At 44.5% G+C, this 16,678-nt stretch overlaps 1 protein-coding gene across 1 annotated transcript in view; it reads left to right on the top strand.

Moving 5' to 3' along the window:
- The window catches only part of ZMPSTE24 (zinc metallopeptidase STE24), a 41,028-nt gene that overhangs the window by 5,642 nt on the left and 18,708 nt on the right, over window positions 1-16,678 (top strand). Inside the window, exons 2-6 of the mRNA XM_063444554.1 lie at window positions 2,483-2,629; window positions 7,240-7,326; window positions 7,491-7,607; window positions 14,809-14,961; window positions 15,049-15,190. Coding sequence (XP_063300624.1) covers window positions 2,483-2,629; window positions 7,240-7,326; window positions 7,491-7,607; window positions 14,809-14,961; window positions 15,049-15,190 — 646 coding nt within the window. The remainder of the gene's footprint in view (window positions 1-2,482; window positions 2,630-7,239; window positions 7,327-7,490; window positions 7,608-14,808; window positions 14,962-15,048; window positions 15,191-16,678) is intronic.

Below are 16,678 nucleotides of genomic sequence, written 5' to 3'. Positions count from 1 at the left end.
GCAGAGCACCCTCACTGGCCCGGACTGCACCCATTTGCAGAGCACCCTCACTGGCCCGGACTGCACCCATTTGCAGAGCACCCTCACTGGCCCGGACTGCACCCATTTGCAGAGCACCCTCACTGGCCCGGACTGCACCCATTTGCAGAGCACCCTCACTGGCCCGGACAGCACCCATTTGCAGAGCACCCTCACTGGCACGGACAGCACCCATTTGCAGAGCACCCTCACTGGTACGGACAGCACCTTGTGCAGGGCACCCTGATGGGAACAGTTATCACCCAGTGCACGGTATTCCTGTGCACAGACATTGCAGGGCACCCTCACTGGCACACAGTACTTAGTGCAGGACAGCACCCAATGAAGGGTATTCCTGGGCAGAGCAGCGTTCATTACAGGCACCCTGATGGGCACATAGAGCACCCAATGCAAGTTATTCCTTTGAACACACAGCACTAAGTGTACTATGCACATACAGCACCCAATGCAGGGCCCCCCAATGGACCCACAGCGCCCAGAGCTCTTGCCCATTATTCTAGATAAGATGCTTTTACCAGACACTGTTAATAAAAAAAAATGCTCTTTGCTTTTTGTAAAATTGAAAAACAACAATTTTACCTGCTGCTCCATCGGGTACTCCTCTCGCGAGTTTGGAGCGTTGCCGTGATTATAATGGCAACGCTCCGCTTTTGCGAGAGTGAACGCTAGCCTGAGCTGCAGGCGAGAGTGAACGCTAGCCTGAGCTGCAGGCGAGAGTGAACGCTAGCCTGAGCTGCAGGCGAGAGTGAACGCTAGCCTGAGCTGCAGGCGAGAGTGAACGCTAGCCTGAGCTGCAGGCGAGAGTGAACGCTAGCCTGAGCTGCAGGCGAGAGTGAACGCTAGCCTGAGCTGCAGGCGAGAGTGAACGCTAGCCTGAGCTGCAGGCGAGAGTGAACGCTCACCACTGGGAACATCAGGGCTGCCCCAACAACCACCAAGGATTGAAAGCAATGTCTTCCCCTCCCTGGGAGGGGGAGACATTGCTTTCAAACCCTGGTGGTCTGGTGGGGAAGCCCTGGCTGTCCCAGTGGTAAGAGTGAACTCTAGCCTCTCGCAACAGCGGAGCATTGCCATGGGATATACAATATATTTGTTTTTTAAAACCGCATGGTAGAAAAGTTATATTTGCTTTAATCTGCTTCCCTCCCTACCACACAACACTTCTCCTCACACAAACAATGCCCCTCATACACATTCACTGCCCCAATGCACACATACAATGCCCCTCATACACACAAACTGCACTCATCACACACACGCACCCCTTACTCCCCACCAGGGAGTGTAATGCCCTATGTACCTGTGGCCAGGGAGGGGGGAATAAAATAAAAAACCTTTTTAATGTAATAATGGTATAAAAAAATTATTTATAAAATAAGTAAAATCCACACATTCCTAGGCCCCCACACACACTGCATCCACTACACACACATATTCTTGAAAACATAAAATATACTGACTGTCATGTATATTTTGTGCATTTACCTTAAAGGAGCACTGTAGTGCCAGGAAAACAAACTTGTTTTCCTGACACTATAGGGTCATTAGGTCCCTCTCCCGCTGGGCTGAAGGGGTTAAAACCCCTTCAGCCACTTGCCTTTCTCCAGTGCCTGGCTCCCTCTGTGCTGGGTAACTTTCCACTCCCTGCCGACGTCAGATCCAAATGCGCACGCATGCATTCAAACTGCCCATAGGTAAGCATTACTCAATGCTTTCCTATGGACGTCCAGCGTCTTCTCACTGTGATTTTCACAGTGAGAATCGCGAAAGCGTCTTTAGTGGATGTCAGTGAGACAGCCACTAGAGGCTGGATTTAACCCTCAGTGACACATTGTTTTCCTGCTGGGTTTCAGCAGGGTTAAAACTAGAGGGACCTGGCACCCAGACCACTTCATTGAGCTGAAGTGGTCTGGGTGCCTATGGTGGTCTTTTAATAAAAAATAAAATAAACCTGTTCAGTTAACAGTAGATTTGTGTAGAAATAGTTTATTTTTTCAAAACGGTAAATGTACAGAATATCGGTATCTATAAATTATCGGCTATTGGCCTGAAAGTTCACAGATTATCGGCTCTAAAAAAAAAAAAAAATCTATCGGTCGATCCCTAGTAGAATAGAAACGTGTGACATAGCATTTGGTTTTGGACTTTGTACCTTATATGATATTCTTTCTAAATAAAAATAAATTGGGGTGGGGGGGGGGGGGGGGGAACGTGACAGTATGTATGTACCGCTATATATTATGCCAGAGTGTGTATTTAACCCCTTAAGGACCAAACTTCTGGAATAAAAGTGAATCATGTGTCCTTAAGGGGTTAAACAGACAGATTGGGCCATAGCATATGTTATGGTAATTTCAATGTGCCACTTACACAAATATACAGCATATTCTATTGTGAAAAATGTGAAACATTATTATAATTCTTATTTATATCCCTATTTCAGCGGAAGATTTACCGTACCACAACACATGTACCAGCAGAACTTGGAAATATCATGGATCCTGAGACATTTGAAAAATCTCGACTTTACCAGTTAGACAAAAGTACCTTCAGCTTTTGGTCAGGATTGTACTCTGAAGCAGAAGGCACCGTATGTAACACTAACCATGTCCTCCACCATCCTGTTTTTTTTGTTTTTTGTTTTTTTTTTAAAGGACACTATAGTCACCAAAACAAATTTAGCTTAATGAAGAAGTTTTGGTGTATAGATCATACCCCTGCAGTCTCGATGCTCAATTCTTTGCCATTTAAGGAGTTAAATCACTTTGTTTAAAACACTTCCTGTAAAGAGCCATCTAATGTTTACACTTCCTTTATTGCAAATTCTGTTTAATTTAGAATTCCTTATCTCTTTCTCTGTTAATGGCTTTCTAGAACCTGCAGATCCTCCTGTATGTAATTAAAGCTCAATTTACAGAGCAGAAGATAATGACTTTTAAAGTAAGCTACTAGCTGATTAAAAGTGAAACCATTTAAAAAAAAATAAAAAAAAATTATGCAGGCTGTTTCAGTCACAGCCAGGGGAGGTGTGCTTAGGGCTGCAGAAACAATAGTGATTTAACTTCTTGATGGCTGTGAATTGAGCAGTGAGATTACAGGGGCATGATCTATTCAGCAAAGCTGCTTCATTAAGCCAAAGTTGTTTGGTGACTATAGTGTCCCTTTTATAAACAAAAAAGCTATAACCTAATCTAATAACAGACATGTTATCCATGTATTCCTCTCTTCCCCATATTCTTCCCATCAGTTGTCTTTATTAATGTTTTTTTTTTTTTGTTCAGCCCCCAATTTTTATCTGTCTACCTCTCTCATGCTATCTGTTCACTCCTGTTGTATGTCTTACTCTCCCTTGCTCTCACAAAGACGGGTGTATTTAATTTAATCTGCCCTCCACTGTGAGTGGAGAGAAGGCAAGACATGATGTTAAATTCATGCCTCCTCCACTCACATCTACTGAACGTTCCACACTGACGGACCAAGCACAGGTGATTGGTACTGATGGGGTATTTAATCTAGTGCACTACAATACAAAGCTGGGAGATGGGTGCTGTGTACATCTGCCTTCCAGCTGTAACTCATTACTGTTAGAAAACAATAGAAACAACGGGTCAGTGCTATCTAGCTCTTTGAAACTTAAAGGGGCAGCACACCTATGTAATGAGGTTCCCTCACATACCTTAAAGAAGAATAGAAATATTCAATAAAAGGTATCGCCAAATCATTCTGCGCTTCCTTTCCCCTTTTAGTGTTCCTGCGCATTGGGTTCCCAATGTGGCTTACTCTTTTTTGTGAGTCAGTGGATTTGATTTAAATCACTAGTGAGTAAGACCTCATTTTAAATGTAAGGTGTTCTTGTTGATGAGAATTCCATATTTTATAGGAACATTACACTATAGTTCTAAATGCGCTGTTTAGGCTACTTGCCCCCCTTGCACCTTATTTCCAGTGTCGTGGTGATCTCGACTGGCCCTGCTCCACCTTTTTGGCTGAGATCAGCCAATTGGCTGCGCCGATCAGCATCTCCTAGAGATGCATTGATTAATGCATATCTGTGGCAAGCGTTTAGTGCTGCACATTGTGACTGACACTAGAGGTGTTTCTAGCCTAGGCAGTAATGTAAACACTTTCTATAAAAAGGCAATGTTTACATTAAAAGGCGTGCCGGGGCATACTACACACAGCAGAACAACTGCATTAAGCCGTCGTCGTTCTGGTGACTGTAGTGTCCTGTTTTTAAGTAGAAAATTATTTTTAGATACATTTTTCATCTAAAACCTTTTGTAGTAAAATTAAATTTAAATCAAAACACACATACATACATTTATTTTTGTGTACATTCTTTTCGAACAACAGCAGAAACAGGTGTGTGTGAGAGAGAGGCTGAATCTGATGGACATGTCTTATTTAAGCATATATTAATGTAACTCATTTGAAATTCAATTCGCCTTTTCAAACCCTTCTCTGCTAACATTGTTGTTGTTTATCGTCCCCCTGGTTCCCCTCTTCTCTTCCTTGACCACTTTGCTGCCTGGCTCCCCTATTTCCTCTCTTCTAACATTCCATCCCTAATTCTCGGGGACTTCAATATTCCTATTAACCCACCTTTGACCTCTGCAGCTTTGACCTCTGCAGCTTCTAAACTACTTTCAATTACTTCCTCCCTCTGGCTATCGCAGTGGGCTAATTCTCCCACCCATGTAGCTGGCAATACCCTTGACCTACCCTTGACTTATGCATGTACAGTATCTAATATCTGCAACACTCCATTTCCTCTCTCTGATCACCACCTCTTATCATTTGCTCTCGTGTACCCCTTCACCCAACAACCTCAGCCTAACCCCCCTTAACTCAGGAGGGACCTTAATTCTCTTGATCTCCAGCAGTTGTCAGCTGATATTGATTCACAACTGCTGTCCATCCCTTCCCTCTCCTCTCCTGTCCTTCACTGGCCATCTCCGCATATAACACTACCCGCACCTCGAGGAGGACCCGCCCCCAACCGTAGGATACTAAATCAACACGCTACCTGCAAAGATGCTCCCGTTGTGCTAAATGCTCCTGGAGAAAATCTCGCACCCACTCAGACTTTCTCCATTATAGATTCATATTGTGTTCATACAGCGCAGCCGTTGCCAAACAGTCCTACTTTTCCTCTCTCATTAGTTCATGCTCCCGCAATCCCAGGCGTCTCTTTGACATCTTTAATTCTCTTCTTCGCCCTGCTGTGGCCACTCCCCAAACTAACCTTACTACTGATAACTTTGCATGTTACTTTACTGACAAGACTGAACAGCTAAGGAAAGAATTCTCCCCTCCTTGCCATTCTGTTTCTCAACCACACATAGATCATGCCTTTCCTACCCTTCAGACATTCTCTCCGGCTACTGACCAAGAGGTGGCTGCTCTTCTCTGTTCCACTTGCCCACTTGATCCTGTCCCATCTCACTTTATTAGATCTCTCTCCACTTGTCTCGTGCCTTCCTTAACTCACATCTTCAACTGCTCTCTCTCTTCTGGCATTGTCCCTGTTGACCTTAAATATGCCACTGTAGTACCCATAGTAAAAAAAACATCCCTCGACCTGTCCACCCCCTCTAACTATCATCCCATATCCCTACTCCCTTTTTCCTCAAAACTTCTGGAAAGACTTGTCTTTACCCGTGTGTCTCATTTCTTCAATTCCAACTCTTCCATCTGGTTTCCGCCCTCTCCAGTCTACTGAGACTGCGCTTATCAAAGTTACTAACGACCTAATCGCAGCTAAATCCAAAGGCCACTACTCCATACTAATTCTTCTTGACCTCTCAGCGGCCTTTGACACCGTTGATCATGCTCTCCTTCTTCAAACTCTTCAATCGCTTGGTCTCTGTGACTCTGTCCTCTCGTGGTTTTTCTCTTATCTCTCTCAACGCTCACTCAGTGTCTGTCTCTTTTTCTAATGATACCTCCTACCCTCGTCCTGTCTCGGTTGGAGTCCCCCAAGGCTCTGTCCTTGCTCCCCTTCTATTTTCTCTTTATACTGCCTCTCTTGGCAAACTTATTACCTCTTTTGGATTCCGCTACTACCTGTACGCTGATGACACCCAGTTATATCTCTCCTCCCCGGACCTCTCCCTTGCCGTCCTGCAACGTGTCACTGCTTGCCTTTCTTCCATCTCTGACTGGATGTCCTCCCGCTTTCTGAAACTCAATCTCCATAAAACTGAGCTCCTTGTCTTTCCTCCTCCTAATACCGATCCTCCTCTTTCACTCTCCCTTCAAGTTTGTGCTACCCACATCAGTCCATCCTTGCATGCGTGCTGTCTTGGCGTCATACTTGATTCTGGCCTAACCTTTGAGCCTCACATCCAGCATGTTGCCAAATCCTGTAGATTCCATCTTAAAAACATAGCCCGCATCCGCCCCTTTCTTGCACCAGATACTACCAAGGAGCTTGTCCATGCTCTAGTAATTACCCGCATGGATTATTGTAACCCTCTCCTGATTGGTCTTCCCAAAAGCCGTACTGCACCGCTACAGTCCGTAATGAACGCTGCTGCCAGACTGATTTTCCTCTCTAGTCGTTTCTCTCATACCTCACCCCTCTGCCAGTCCTTACATTGGCTTCCTGAATGCTATAGGAGTCAATTCAAGGTACTAATTCACACCTATAAAGCACTGAACAACTCTAGCCCCTCTTATATCTCCTCACAGATCCATAGGTATGTCCCTTCTCGGTCTCTCTGCTCTGCCCGTGACCACCTCTTGTCCGTTGTCCGCACCCGTACGGCCAACTCACGCTTGCAGGACTTCTCGCAGGCGGCTCCCTTCCTATAGAATAGCCTGCCTACACCCATCAGACTCTCCCCTAGTCTTGCATCTTTTAAGAAGTGCCTTAAAACCCATCTCTTTAGGAAAGCTTATGGCCTCCCAGACTAACCTCTACCTCACATACCTGTCTCTTGCTCTCTCCTAAAGGGAAACCCACCTTATTTGACTGCAAATTCCTGTCCTAATGTGTTTTACACCCCACCTCCTATAGAATGTAAGCTCGATTGAGCAGGGTCCTCTTCAACCTATTGTTCCCATAAGTTCTTTGTAATTGTCCTATTTATAGTTAAATCCCCCTCTCATAATATTGTAAAGCGCTACGGAATCTGTTGGCGCTATATAAATGGCGATAATAATAGTAACTTAAATTGCTCTCTTTGTTTCATCTAGCTCATCCTTGTGCTAGGAGGCATTCCTTTCTTGTGGAACACTTCTGGACAGATCCTGGCTCAGGCTGGCTTTGGTCCAGAATATGAGGTAGGTCTACATACAGGATTCCATCAAATATTACATCTATCTATCTAAGATTTTGAAGCATGCAACTTTATTTTAATTATCATCTCCATCTTCTGCTGTTTTTTTGTTTATTCTTGTATCCTTTTTGTCCGTCAAATATTTATATTTTTTATTTCCCCCATTAGATTATTCACTCCTTGGTCTTCCTTCTACTGGCAACTTTGTTCAGTGCCTTGACTGGTCTTCCATGGAGCCTTTACAACACTTTTGTCATAGAGGAGCGACACGGGTTCAACCAACAGGTGAGATTTTCTCTTTTTGGTTTGACTTGTGCATCATAGTGTTGTAACAATGTTGAGCTTGTGTTTCAGATGTGTTATTCCATAGTGTTTTTTTTTTTTTTTTTTTTTGTAAAGCATCAAGGTAAACTTTAACAGCAGGTGCACATAATACATGGCTACAGGCCAATGTTTATCTGTAGAAGATCAATTTGTGCTCTTAAAGGAACACTCCAAGCACCAAAATTACTACAGCATGCTCTGGATCAAAATGTTATCATGGAAACTATTCCACTGTCACTCACATCATGAAGTGCTTGTTGATGCTGAACATAGCTGCTGCACAGTGTGCAGCACTGAAATAGGAAGCAACTCTAGTGGCCATCTGAGTGACTGCCACTAGATGTGTTACTTGGCAGCAATGTAAACACGCGTTTACACTGTTGAGCCTGCAGTAGACACTAGAATCACTATATTAAGCTGTTGTGGTTCTGTTGACTAGTATCCCTTTAAAGCCACACATTGCCTGGCACACTAGAATACGTATGCAATGTTAAGGCCGCAATCATGTAGGCCAGGCCATGGTCTGGCAGTCTATATGTGACATTATCATTTCATCTTAATTTCGTACGCTCAATGTGATGCCTACCACTCTCTGTGGGTTTTTGTACTAACAGAGGCAGCTTTGTGGGGAGACGAAGCTCCATAAACCAAGTTGATTGAAGTACACTCATTCACCTTTCTATTGTAGACTGCAGAAAATATGGTCCAGTAAAGCTAGAGTAATTGCTAGAATGCTGTTTTTTGACCAAAATGGTGTTGGTTTGTGGAGCGACTATATTTGGTAAATGGAAATGCATTGAAAGATTCCTATATCTGAGATAATGCTGCAGAGGAGTTAGTGTGGTGGTGCTGGACATATTTAGACCGCCTGGGTTCTGCAACGCTAGTTTTGCAAACTCCAGGCTTGAAATAAGTCGTTCTTGAGGTTCTTATGAAATCCGATAATCGTTTACATCTGGAGTAAATTTCAGTCATGGTGATGGAGGGGATTATCTCGTATTCTCACTATTATTCACTTTCTGAAGTAATTACTGAGTTTTAAGAATGTTTTTTTTTTTTTTTTTGTTTATTTATTATTTTTGCAGTGCATGCTCATATAACATTCACATATGAAGGTACCCCAACGGCATTCCTTATATGCATTTCAGTCAGTTGTGACACATAGGTACATGGTGAAACTTGCACAATTTTATCTTTTGTATACTGGAACAAATTATATCTCAAGAACCGCTGAATAACAACAAGTTACCTTAAAAACAGATTAAAGCTATAACGGTTATTGCTGTGAAGGTGTACAGGTTTGAGCTAAAAGATAGATTATAGTATATTTAGGACCGGTACACCCTTATGTGGTAAAGTAGCTAGGCGCAAGATGATAATGAGCGTTCTAAAAGCAGCAAGCGCGTCTGTGTTTCAAGCTAAGAACACACTCATTACTGTAAGATGCTAACATGTTGTGTAGTGTTGGTGATGGGAGCTGGTGTATGGTGTGGCAATACGTTACATAGAGTCCCAATAGGTAGAAGAAAGATCATGCATCTTTTTAGCATTTTAGTCCCACTGTGTGAAGCTCTATCACCAGACTGCAACTGCACCCCCTATCCAGACTTGTCATCCGATTCCTGAGCGTTGCTGAGTGTGGGAGCGTTCAGAGGTGTTCAGCCGGTCGGCTGTGCAGCCCCTTGTGGACGTGGTGCCTCCTTGGCCCCGGATTAATGCGAGGGCTGGTACCTTCAGGGTACCTTCCAGGTCCTGGGTCGTCCCCAGCGAGGGGGTGTGTTGGGTCTTGCATGTGTCAGGCTTGCGTCTCCGTGTGCTTCCTACGGCCCTCCGCCTGTGTGGCCGGTACCTGCGGGTGAGTCCCCTCATTGCCCTCTGTCCAGGCGGGCGTTTCATGCGGATTACAGAGGCTTGAATAGTTTTAGCGCCCATTAGAGGCTTCCCAGTCCCCTCGGTGCTGCTGGATTGTGCTATAATTGGGTCAGGGAGAGGTTTGGCTGCGGCTGGTCGTGTGTGGGCCAGAAGCTTAGCCGGCTTCAATAGCAGGTCGGAGACCGGTCCAGTTCATGTGGAGGGGACCAGGATAACCCCCACCGGTCCGGGGGGGGGAGGGGGGTTTGGTTAGTGCCTGCTTGTGGCTCAGTGCTGAGCGGGAAGCGGCCGTCTTCCCAGCCCGTTCACTCTCGTAGACCTCAGCCTTCCAACTTGGGTCCCGGGTATTCCGGGTGACGTGTTGGGTATCTGCGGGTGCGTACTGGGTTCCCCGATTAGTGTATCCTCGTTATGTGAGGTTTTCACGGTTGCACCCCCCGATTTCAGGCGGTTTTGTTGCCGTTTCGTGGGAGCTCAAGCAGAGCACGTCTTGCTCGTTTGCAGGTCAGGCTCCGCCCCCCGAGTTTTAAGAATGTTATGTGACACCTGGATGGAATTGTCCTTTGGCACCCACTGCTATTTTTAAAATTCAAAGATGACACTTCAAGCATCATAGCTATTAGGGCTTATTGCAGTGTGCTTTTAAAGTGGTTTTACAAAATCCTGGTTTGGGGTGGTAAAATGAGAATATACTTCCTTATTCACCCAGAATGTTTGTACAGCATGTAGCATAAATCATGTGCATAGGCTTGGTGTAATTCTTCTGGTGCAGTAAAATCATTATTTTTTTTTTTTATTTTTTTTTTGGGGGGTCTGGTGTGCCCAGATCAGCACAGCGAAATAACCGATCAAAAACTCAAGGGTAAACAAGTGAAAAGCGTTTTGGCTCCCACTGGAAAAGTTAGTCATTGTAGATTCTTAAAATCTTAATTTATTTGGCAAAATATACCGTATATACTCGAGTATAAGCCGACCCGAATATAAGCCGAGGCCCCTAATTTTTCCCCAAAAAACTGGGAAAACTTATTGACTCGAGTATAAGACTAGGGTGGGAAATGCAGCAGCTACTGGTAAATTTCTAAATAAAATTAGATCCTAAAAAAAATATATTAATTGAATATTTATTTACAGTGTGTGAGTGCAGCGTGTGTGTGTATGAATGCAGTGTGTGCAGGGCCGGTGCAAGGATATTTGCCCCCCCCTCCCCCCCCCATATGTCCTGACCTCCCCTCCTCCTCCCCCAGTGGTCCTTACCTCCCCACCCCCGTGTTCCTTCACCCCCCTCCCCCCGTGTTCCTTCACCCCCCTCCCCCAGTGGTCCTGACTCACCCCTCCCCTAGTGGTCCTTACCCTCCCCTAGTGGTCCTTACTTCCCCCTCCCCTCCCCTAGTGGTCCTTACTTCCCCCTCCCCTCCCCTAGTGGTCCTTATCCCCCCCTCCCTCCCATAGTGGTCCTTATCCCCCCCTCCCTCCCATAGTGGTCCTTATCCCCCTCCCTCCCTCCCATAGTGGTCCTTATCCCCCCCCTCCCTCCCATAGTGTTCCTTTTCTCCCCCCCTCCCTCCCATAGTGGTCCTTATCCCACCCCCTCCCTCCGATAGTGGTCCTTATCCCCCCCTCCCTCCGATAGTGGTCCTTATCCCCCCCTCCCTCCGATAGTGGTCCTTATCCCCCCCTCCCTCCGATAGTGGTCCTTATCCCCCCCTCCCTCCGATAGTGGTCCTTATCCCCCCCCCTCCCTTCCATAGTGGTCCTTATCCCCCCCCCCTCCCTTCCATAGTGGTCCTTATCCCCCCCCCCTCCCTTCCATAGTGGTCCTTATCCCCCCCCCCCCTCCCTTCCATAGTGGTCCTTATCCCCCCCTCCCTTCCATAGTGGTCCTTATCCCCCCCTCCCTTCCATAGTGGTCCTTATCCCCCCCTCCCTTCCATAGTGGTCCTTATCCCCCCCTCCCTCCCATAGTGTTCCTTTTCCCACCCCCTCCCTCCGATAGTGGTCCTTATCCCCCCCTCCCTCCGATAGTGGTCCTTATCCCCCCCCCTCCCTCCCATAGTGGTCCTTATCCCCCCCCTCCCTCCCATAGTGGTCCTTATCCCCCCCTCCCTCCCATAGCGGTCCTTATACCCCCTCTCCCTCCCATAGTGGTCCTTATCCCACCCCCTCCCTCCCATAGTGGTCCTTATACCCCCTTTTTTTTATTATTATTTTTTTTTATTATTATTATTATTATTTTTTTTTATTCTTATTTCTTATTTTATTTATTTTTCGTCCCCCCTCCCTGCTTGATACATGGCAGGGAGGGGGGCTCTCCTTCCCTGGTGGTCCAGTGGCAGTTCAGTGGGGGGGAGAGGGGGGCTGGCAGAGCTGTAACTTACCTGTTCTGCAGCTCCTGTCAGCTCTCTCCTCCTCTGCGCCGTCCGTGCAGCTCCTTCTATCAGCTCACACTGTAAGTCTCGCGAGAGCCGCGGCTCTCGCGAGATTTACACTGGGAGCTGACCGAGGTGCTGAACGGACGGCGCGGAGGAGGAGAGAGCTGACAGGAGCTGCAGAACAGGTAAGTTACAGCTCTGCCAGCCCCCCTCTCCCCCAGTCTGTATTATGGCAATGTAAATTGCCATAATACAGACCTTGACTCGAGTATAAGCCGAGTTGGGGTTTTTCAGCCCAAAAAATGGGCTGAAAAACTCTGCTTATACTCGAGTATATACGGTAACAAAAAATACAAGCTACAGTAAAAAATAATTGAATATACAACATACTGGGTAGTGTTTGCACTCAATTACTCGGTGGTGCTGGTATTTAAGAGGTATCCCTCTACTATAACCTCCAAAATTGTGAAAACCAAAATACAAATAAATAAAATACCGCACTCTCAATATAGTTTCCAAAAATGAAAAAGGTAGAAGTAATATAGTAATGCCAAAAAAATAATTTAATAAGATATATATACAATCAAAAATTGATATCTATTCATACAAAAAAAGTTTGATGATCTCAACCAAAATTTGAAAATTCATCTGTTTGCTGCTCCAACCATTATACAAAACAATGTGTACTAGTAGTCAGTCCTACGAAATGTATCAAATTAGAGATTACTTGAATGGAGCAAAACCTACTTCAGAATACATGTATATACCCATGTGCCTTTGCTAATCCAGAATATATCTCAAAATTCATATATATACACAAACACAGCTCTGCATAAAGGACAGACTATCCAATCAATCCTTTGAAATTCATAGGGTTAAAGTAACAAGCGCAGAACCTGCCTCTAAATTCATATATGTACACATTTGAGAATCATTCTATAAATCCGATCTCTGTATAGACATCAACCAATAAGTAAATATAGAAATAGTCAGTTGTCATATCTATAAACGAACAAACAGATAAATGTACTGTTTAAACATAAAGGTCAGTCCTAAATCAATGCCATGGATCAGAGACTTATATCACAACATATAGATCTGTATATAGCTCTGTAACATCACGCAGTCCTGATGGATCCGGATCCTTGCAAGGATAAAACAAGAAAAAGATGAAAAAAATGAAAAATTATATGGAGAAAAAAAACCACATTGAAAAAATGAAAATAATGTTTTTTTAAAAAAAGAAAAAGAAAAAACGAAAAAATAAGGAAAAAAGAGTCCTATGCAAAGTCACTATACACATGTGTAATATTCTTATGGATGGATCTCACCGCTTAATGTGTTAACACTTCCAACGCAGGAGTGACGGCAATACCACTGGGAGTTGGAAGTGTTAACACATTAAGCGGTGAGATCCATCCATAAGAATATTACACATGTGTATAGTGACTTTGCATAGGACTCTTTTTTCCTTATTTTTTCGTTTTTTCTTTTTCTTTTTTTAAAAAAACATTGTTTTCATTTTAAACAGTACATTTATCTGTTTGTTCGTTTATAGATATGACAACTGACACTATTTCTATATTTACTTATTGGTTGATGTCTATACAGAGATCGGATTTATAGAATGATTCTCAAATGTGTACATATATGAATTTAGAGGCAGGTTCTGCGCTTGTTACTTTAACCCTATGAATTTCAAAGGATTGATTGGATAGTCTGTCCTTTATGCAGAGCTGTGATTGTGTATATATATGAATTTTGAGATATATTCTGGATTAGCAAAGGCACATGGGTATATACATGTATTCTGAAGTAGGTTTTGCTCCATTCAAGTAATCTCTAATTTGATACATTTCTTAGGACTGACTACTAGTACACATTGTTTTGTATAATGGTTGGAGCAGCAAACAGATGAATTTTCAAATTTTGAGATCATCAAACTTTTTTTGTATGAATAGATATCAATTTTTGATTGTATATATATCTTATTAAATTATTTTTTTGGCATTACTATATTACTTCTACCTTTTTCATTTTTGGAAACTATATTGAGAGTGCGGTATTTTATTTATTTGTATTTTGGTAAAAAATAATTGAATCTTCATGCTACCAGTGTGATGTGTTTCATGCATTATGTGCACTTCAAGAGGAAAAACTATTTTGTCAAGGTGGGTATCAGAGGCGGTTGCACCTCTGGATATGATATGCAAAGAAGCCACATGAATTCACACATTCAGACAATAAAATACTAAAAACTGTTTCTGTTTATGCAGCCCTAGCCACACCTCCCCTAGATGATTGACAGAGCCTGCATGGAAAAAAAAAGGGTTTCACTTTCAAACAGATGTTATTTGCCTTAAATAATTGTATCTCAATCTCTAAATTGAACCTTAATCACATACAGGAGGCTCTTGCAGGGTCTAGCAAGCTATTAACATAGCAGGGGATAAGAAAATCTTAATTAAACAGAACTTGCAATAAAGAAAGCCTAAATAGGGTTCTCTTTACAGGAAGTGTTTATGGAAGGCTGTGCAAGTCACATGCAGGGAGGTGTGACTAGGGTTCATAAACAAAGGGATTTAACTCCTAAATGGCAGATGATTGAGCAGTGAGGCTGCAGGGACATGTTCTATACACCAAAACTGCTTCATTAAGCTAAAGTTGTTCAGGTGACTATAGTGTCCCTTTAACATTTTAAGAGCCCTTAAAGAGGTACATCTGTAGAGCTCTCTGTAAAATGCAGTAAGACACATACAGTAATATTTTAGGAATATTTGCTTACACCCTAATGCTGGTGTAAGCAAATGTTAACAAGGAAAATAAAAGCACAAATTTATCAGAAAAATGTATACACTTTAATATGTCACAATTTCTGCATTAAATAAATCTTAACACCATTTTGTTATATGTATTTTCAGACTTTGGGATTTTTTTTTAAAGATGCAATAAAGAAGTTTTTGGTTACTCAATGCATTCTCCTCCCAGTCACGTCTCTACTGTTGTACATCATCAAAATCGGTGGGGATTACTTCTTCATCTATGCATGGCTCTTCACGCTGGTAGTTTCCCTGGTGAGGTGATTTCTGCATCATTTAATATTGACTTACAAAATGGTGATAACTGTTTATTACAGCTTTTCCTCAATGTTCTTATTGCAGGTACTTGTTACAATATATGCAGATTATATTGCTCCATTATTTGACAAATTTATACCCTTACCAGAGGGCGAGTTGAAAGAAGCAATTGAAGCTATGGCAAAAAGTATTGACTTCCCTTTGACCAAAGTGTATGTAGTTGAAGGTAAATATCTGTATTTATTTTGTTTAGTCATTAGTGGTTTGCTGGTATACCAGTGGTTCCCACTGCTTTTAAATTGCCTCTCCCTTTTACTTTTGAGGCCAGGGTGGTACAGGGTCAATAGTGATTGCAGGTTCATCATGGCTCTTATCTCACCCTTTGTGTTACAGCTGTTGTGGGCAAACTGTCATATTTACATGTGTACTATGTCTTATAAATTGCACCCATGTAGGTAGATGGATCAAGTACAACACTGAATCGCACATCTCCCATTTCCTTATTACCGTATTTTTCGCTCCATAAGACGCACCTCACCATAAGACGCACCTAGTTTTTAGAGGAAGAAATCCAGAAAAAAAATATTCTGAACAAACTGTCCCATAGTGTTTCTTACTATGGGACAGTTTGTACAGAATATTTTTTTTCTCCCCTGTCCCATAGTGTCCCCCCCTCCCATAGTCTTCTCCTCTCTCCCATAGTCTTCACCCACCCCCTCCCCATAGACTTCACCCACCCCCTCCCCATAGACTTCATCCACCCCCTCCCCATAGACTTCATCCACCCCCTCCCCATAGACTTCATCCACCCCCTCCCCATAGACTTCATCCACCCCCTCCCCATAGACTTCATCCACCCCCTCCCCATAGACTTCATCCACCCCCTCCCCATAGTCTTCATCCACCCCCTCCCCATAGTCTTCATCCACCGCCTCCACATAGACTTCATCCCCCCCCTCCCCATAGTCTTCATCCACCCCCTCCCCATAGTCTTCATCCACCCCCTCCCCATAGACCTTATCTCCCCCCTCCCCATAGTCTTCATCCACCCCCTCCCCATAGTCTTCATCCCCCCCCTCCCCATAGTCTTCATCCCCCCCCTCCCCATAGTCTTCATCCCCCCCTCCCATAGACTTCATCCCCCCTCCCCATAGACTTCATCCCCCCCCTCCCCATAGACTTCATCCCCCCCCTCCCCATAGACTTCATCCCCCCCCTCCCCATAGACTTCATCCCCCCCCTCCCCATAGACTTCATCCCCCCCCCTCCCCATAGACTTCATCCCCCCCCCTCCCCATAGACTTCATCCCCCCCTCCCCATAGACTTCATCCCCCCCCCTCCCCATAGACTTCATCCCCCCCCCTCCCCATAGACTTCATCCCCCCCCTCCCCATAGACTTCATCCCCCCCCTCCCCATAGACTTCATCCCCCCCCTCCCCATAGACTTCATCCCCCCCCCTCCCCATAGACTTCATCCCCCCCCTCCCCATAGACTTCATCCCCCCCCTCCCCATAGACTTCATCCCCCCCCCTCCCCATAGACTTCATCCCCCCCCCTCCCCATAGACTTCATCCCCCCCCCTCCCCATAGACTTCATCCCCCCCCCTCCCCATAGACTTCATCCCCCCCCCTCCCCATAGACTTCACCCCCCCCCCTCCCCATAGACTTCACCCCCCCCCCCTCCCCATAGACTTCACCCCCCCCTTACTG

This window comes from Pelobates fuscus, chromosome 1 (assembly GCF_036172605.1).
Source record: "Pelobates fuscus isolate aPelFus1 chromosome 1, aPelFus1.pri, whole genome shotgun sequence".
NCBI lineage: Eukaryota > Metazoa > Chordata > Amphibia > Anura > Pelobatidae > Pelobates > Pelobates fuscus.
The sequence above is the reverse complement of the archived record's forward strand: the minus strand, read 5'-3'. Positions and strand labels throughout refer to the sequence as shown.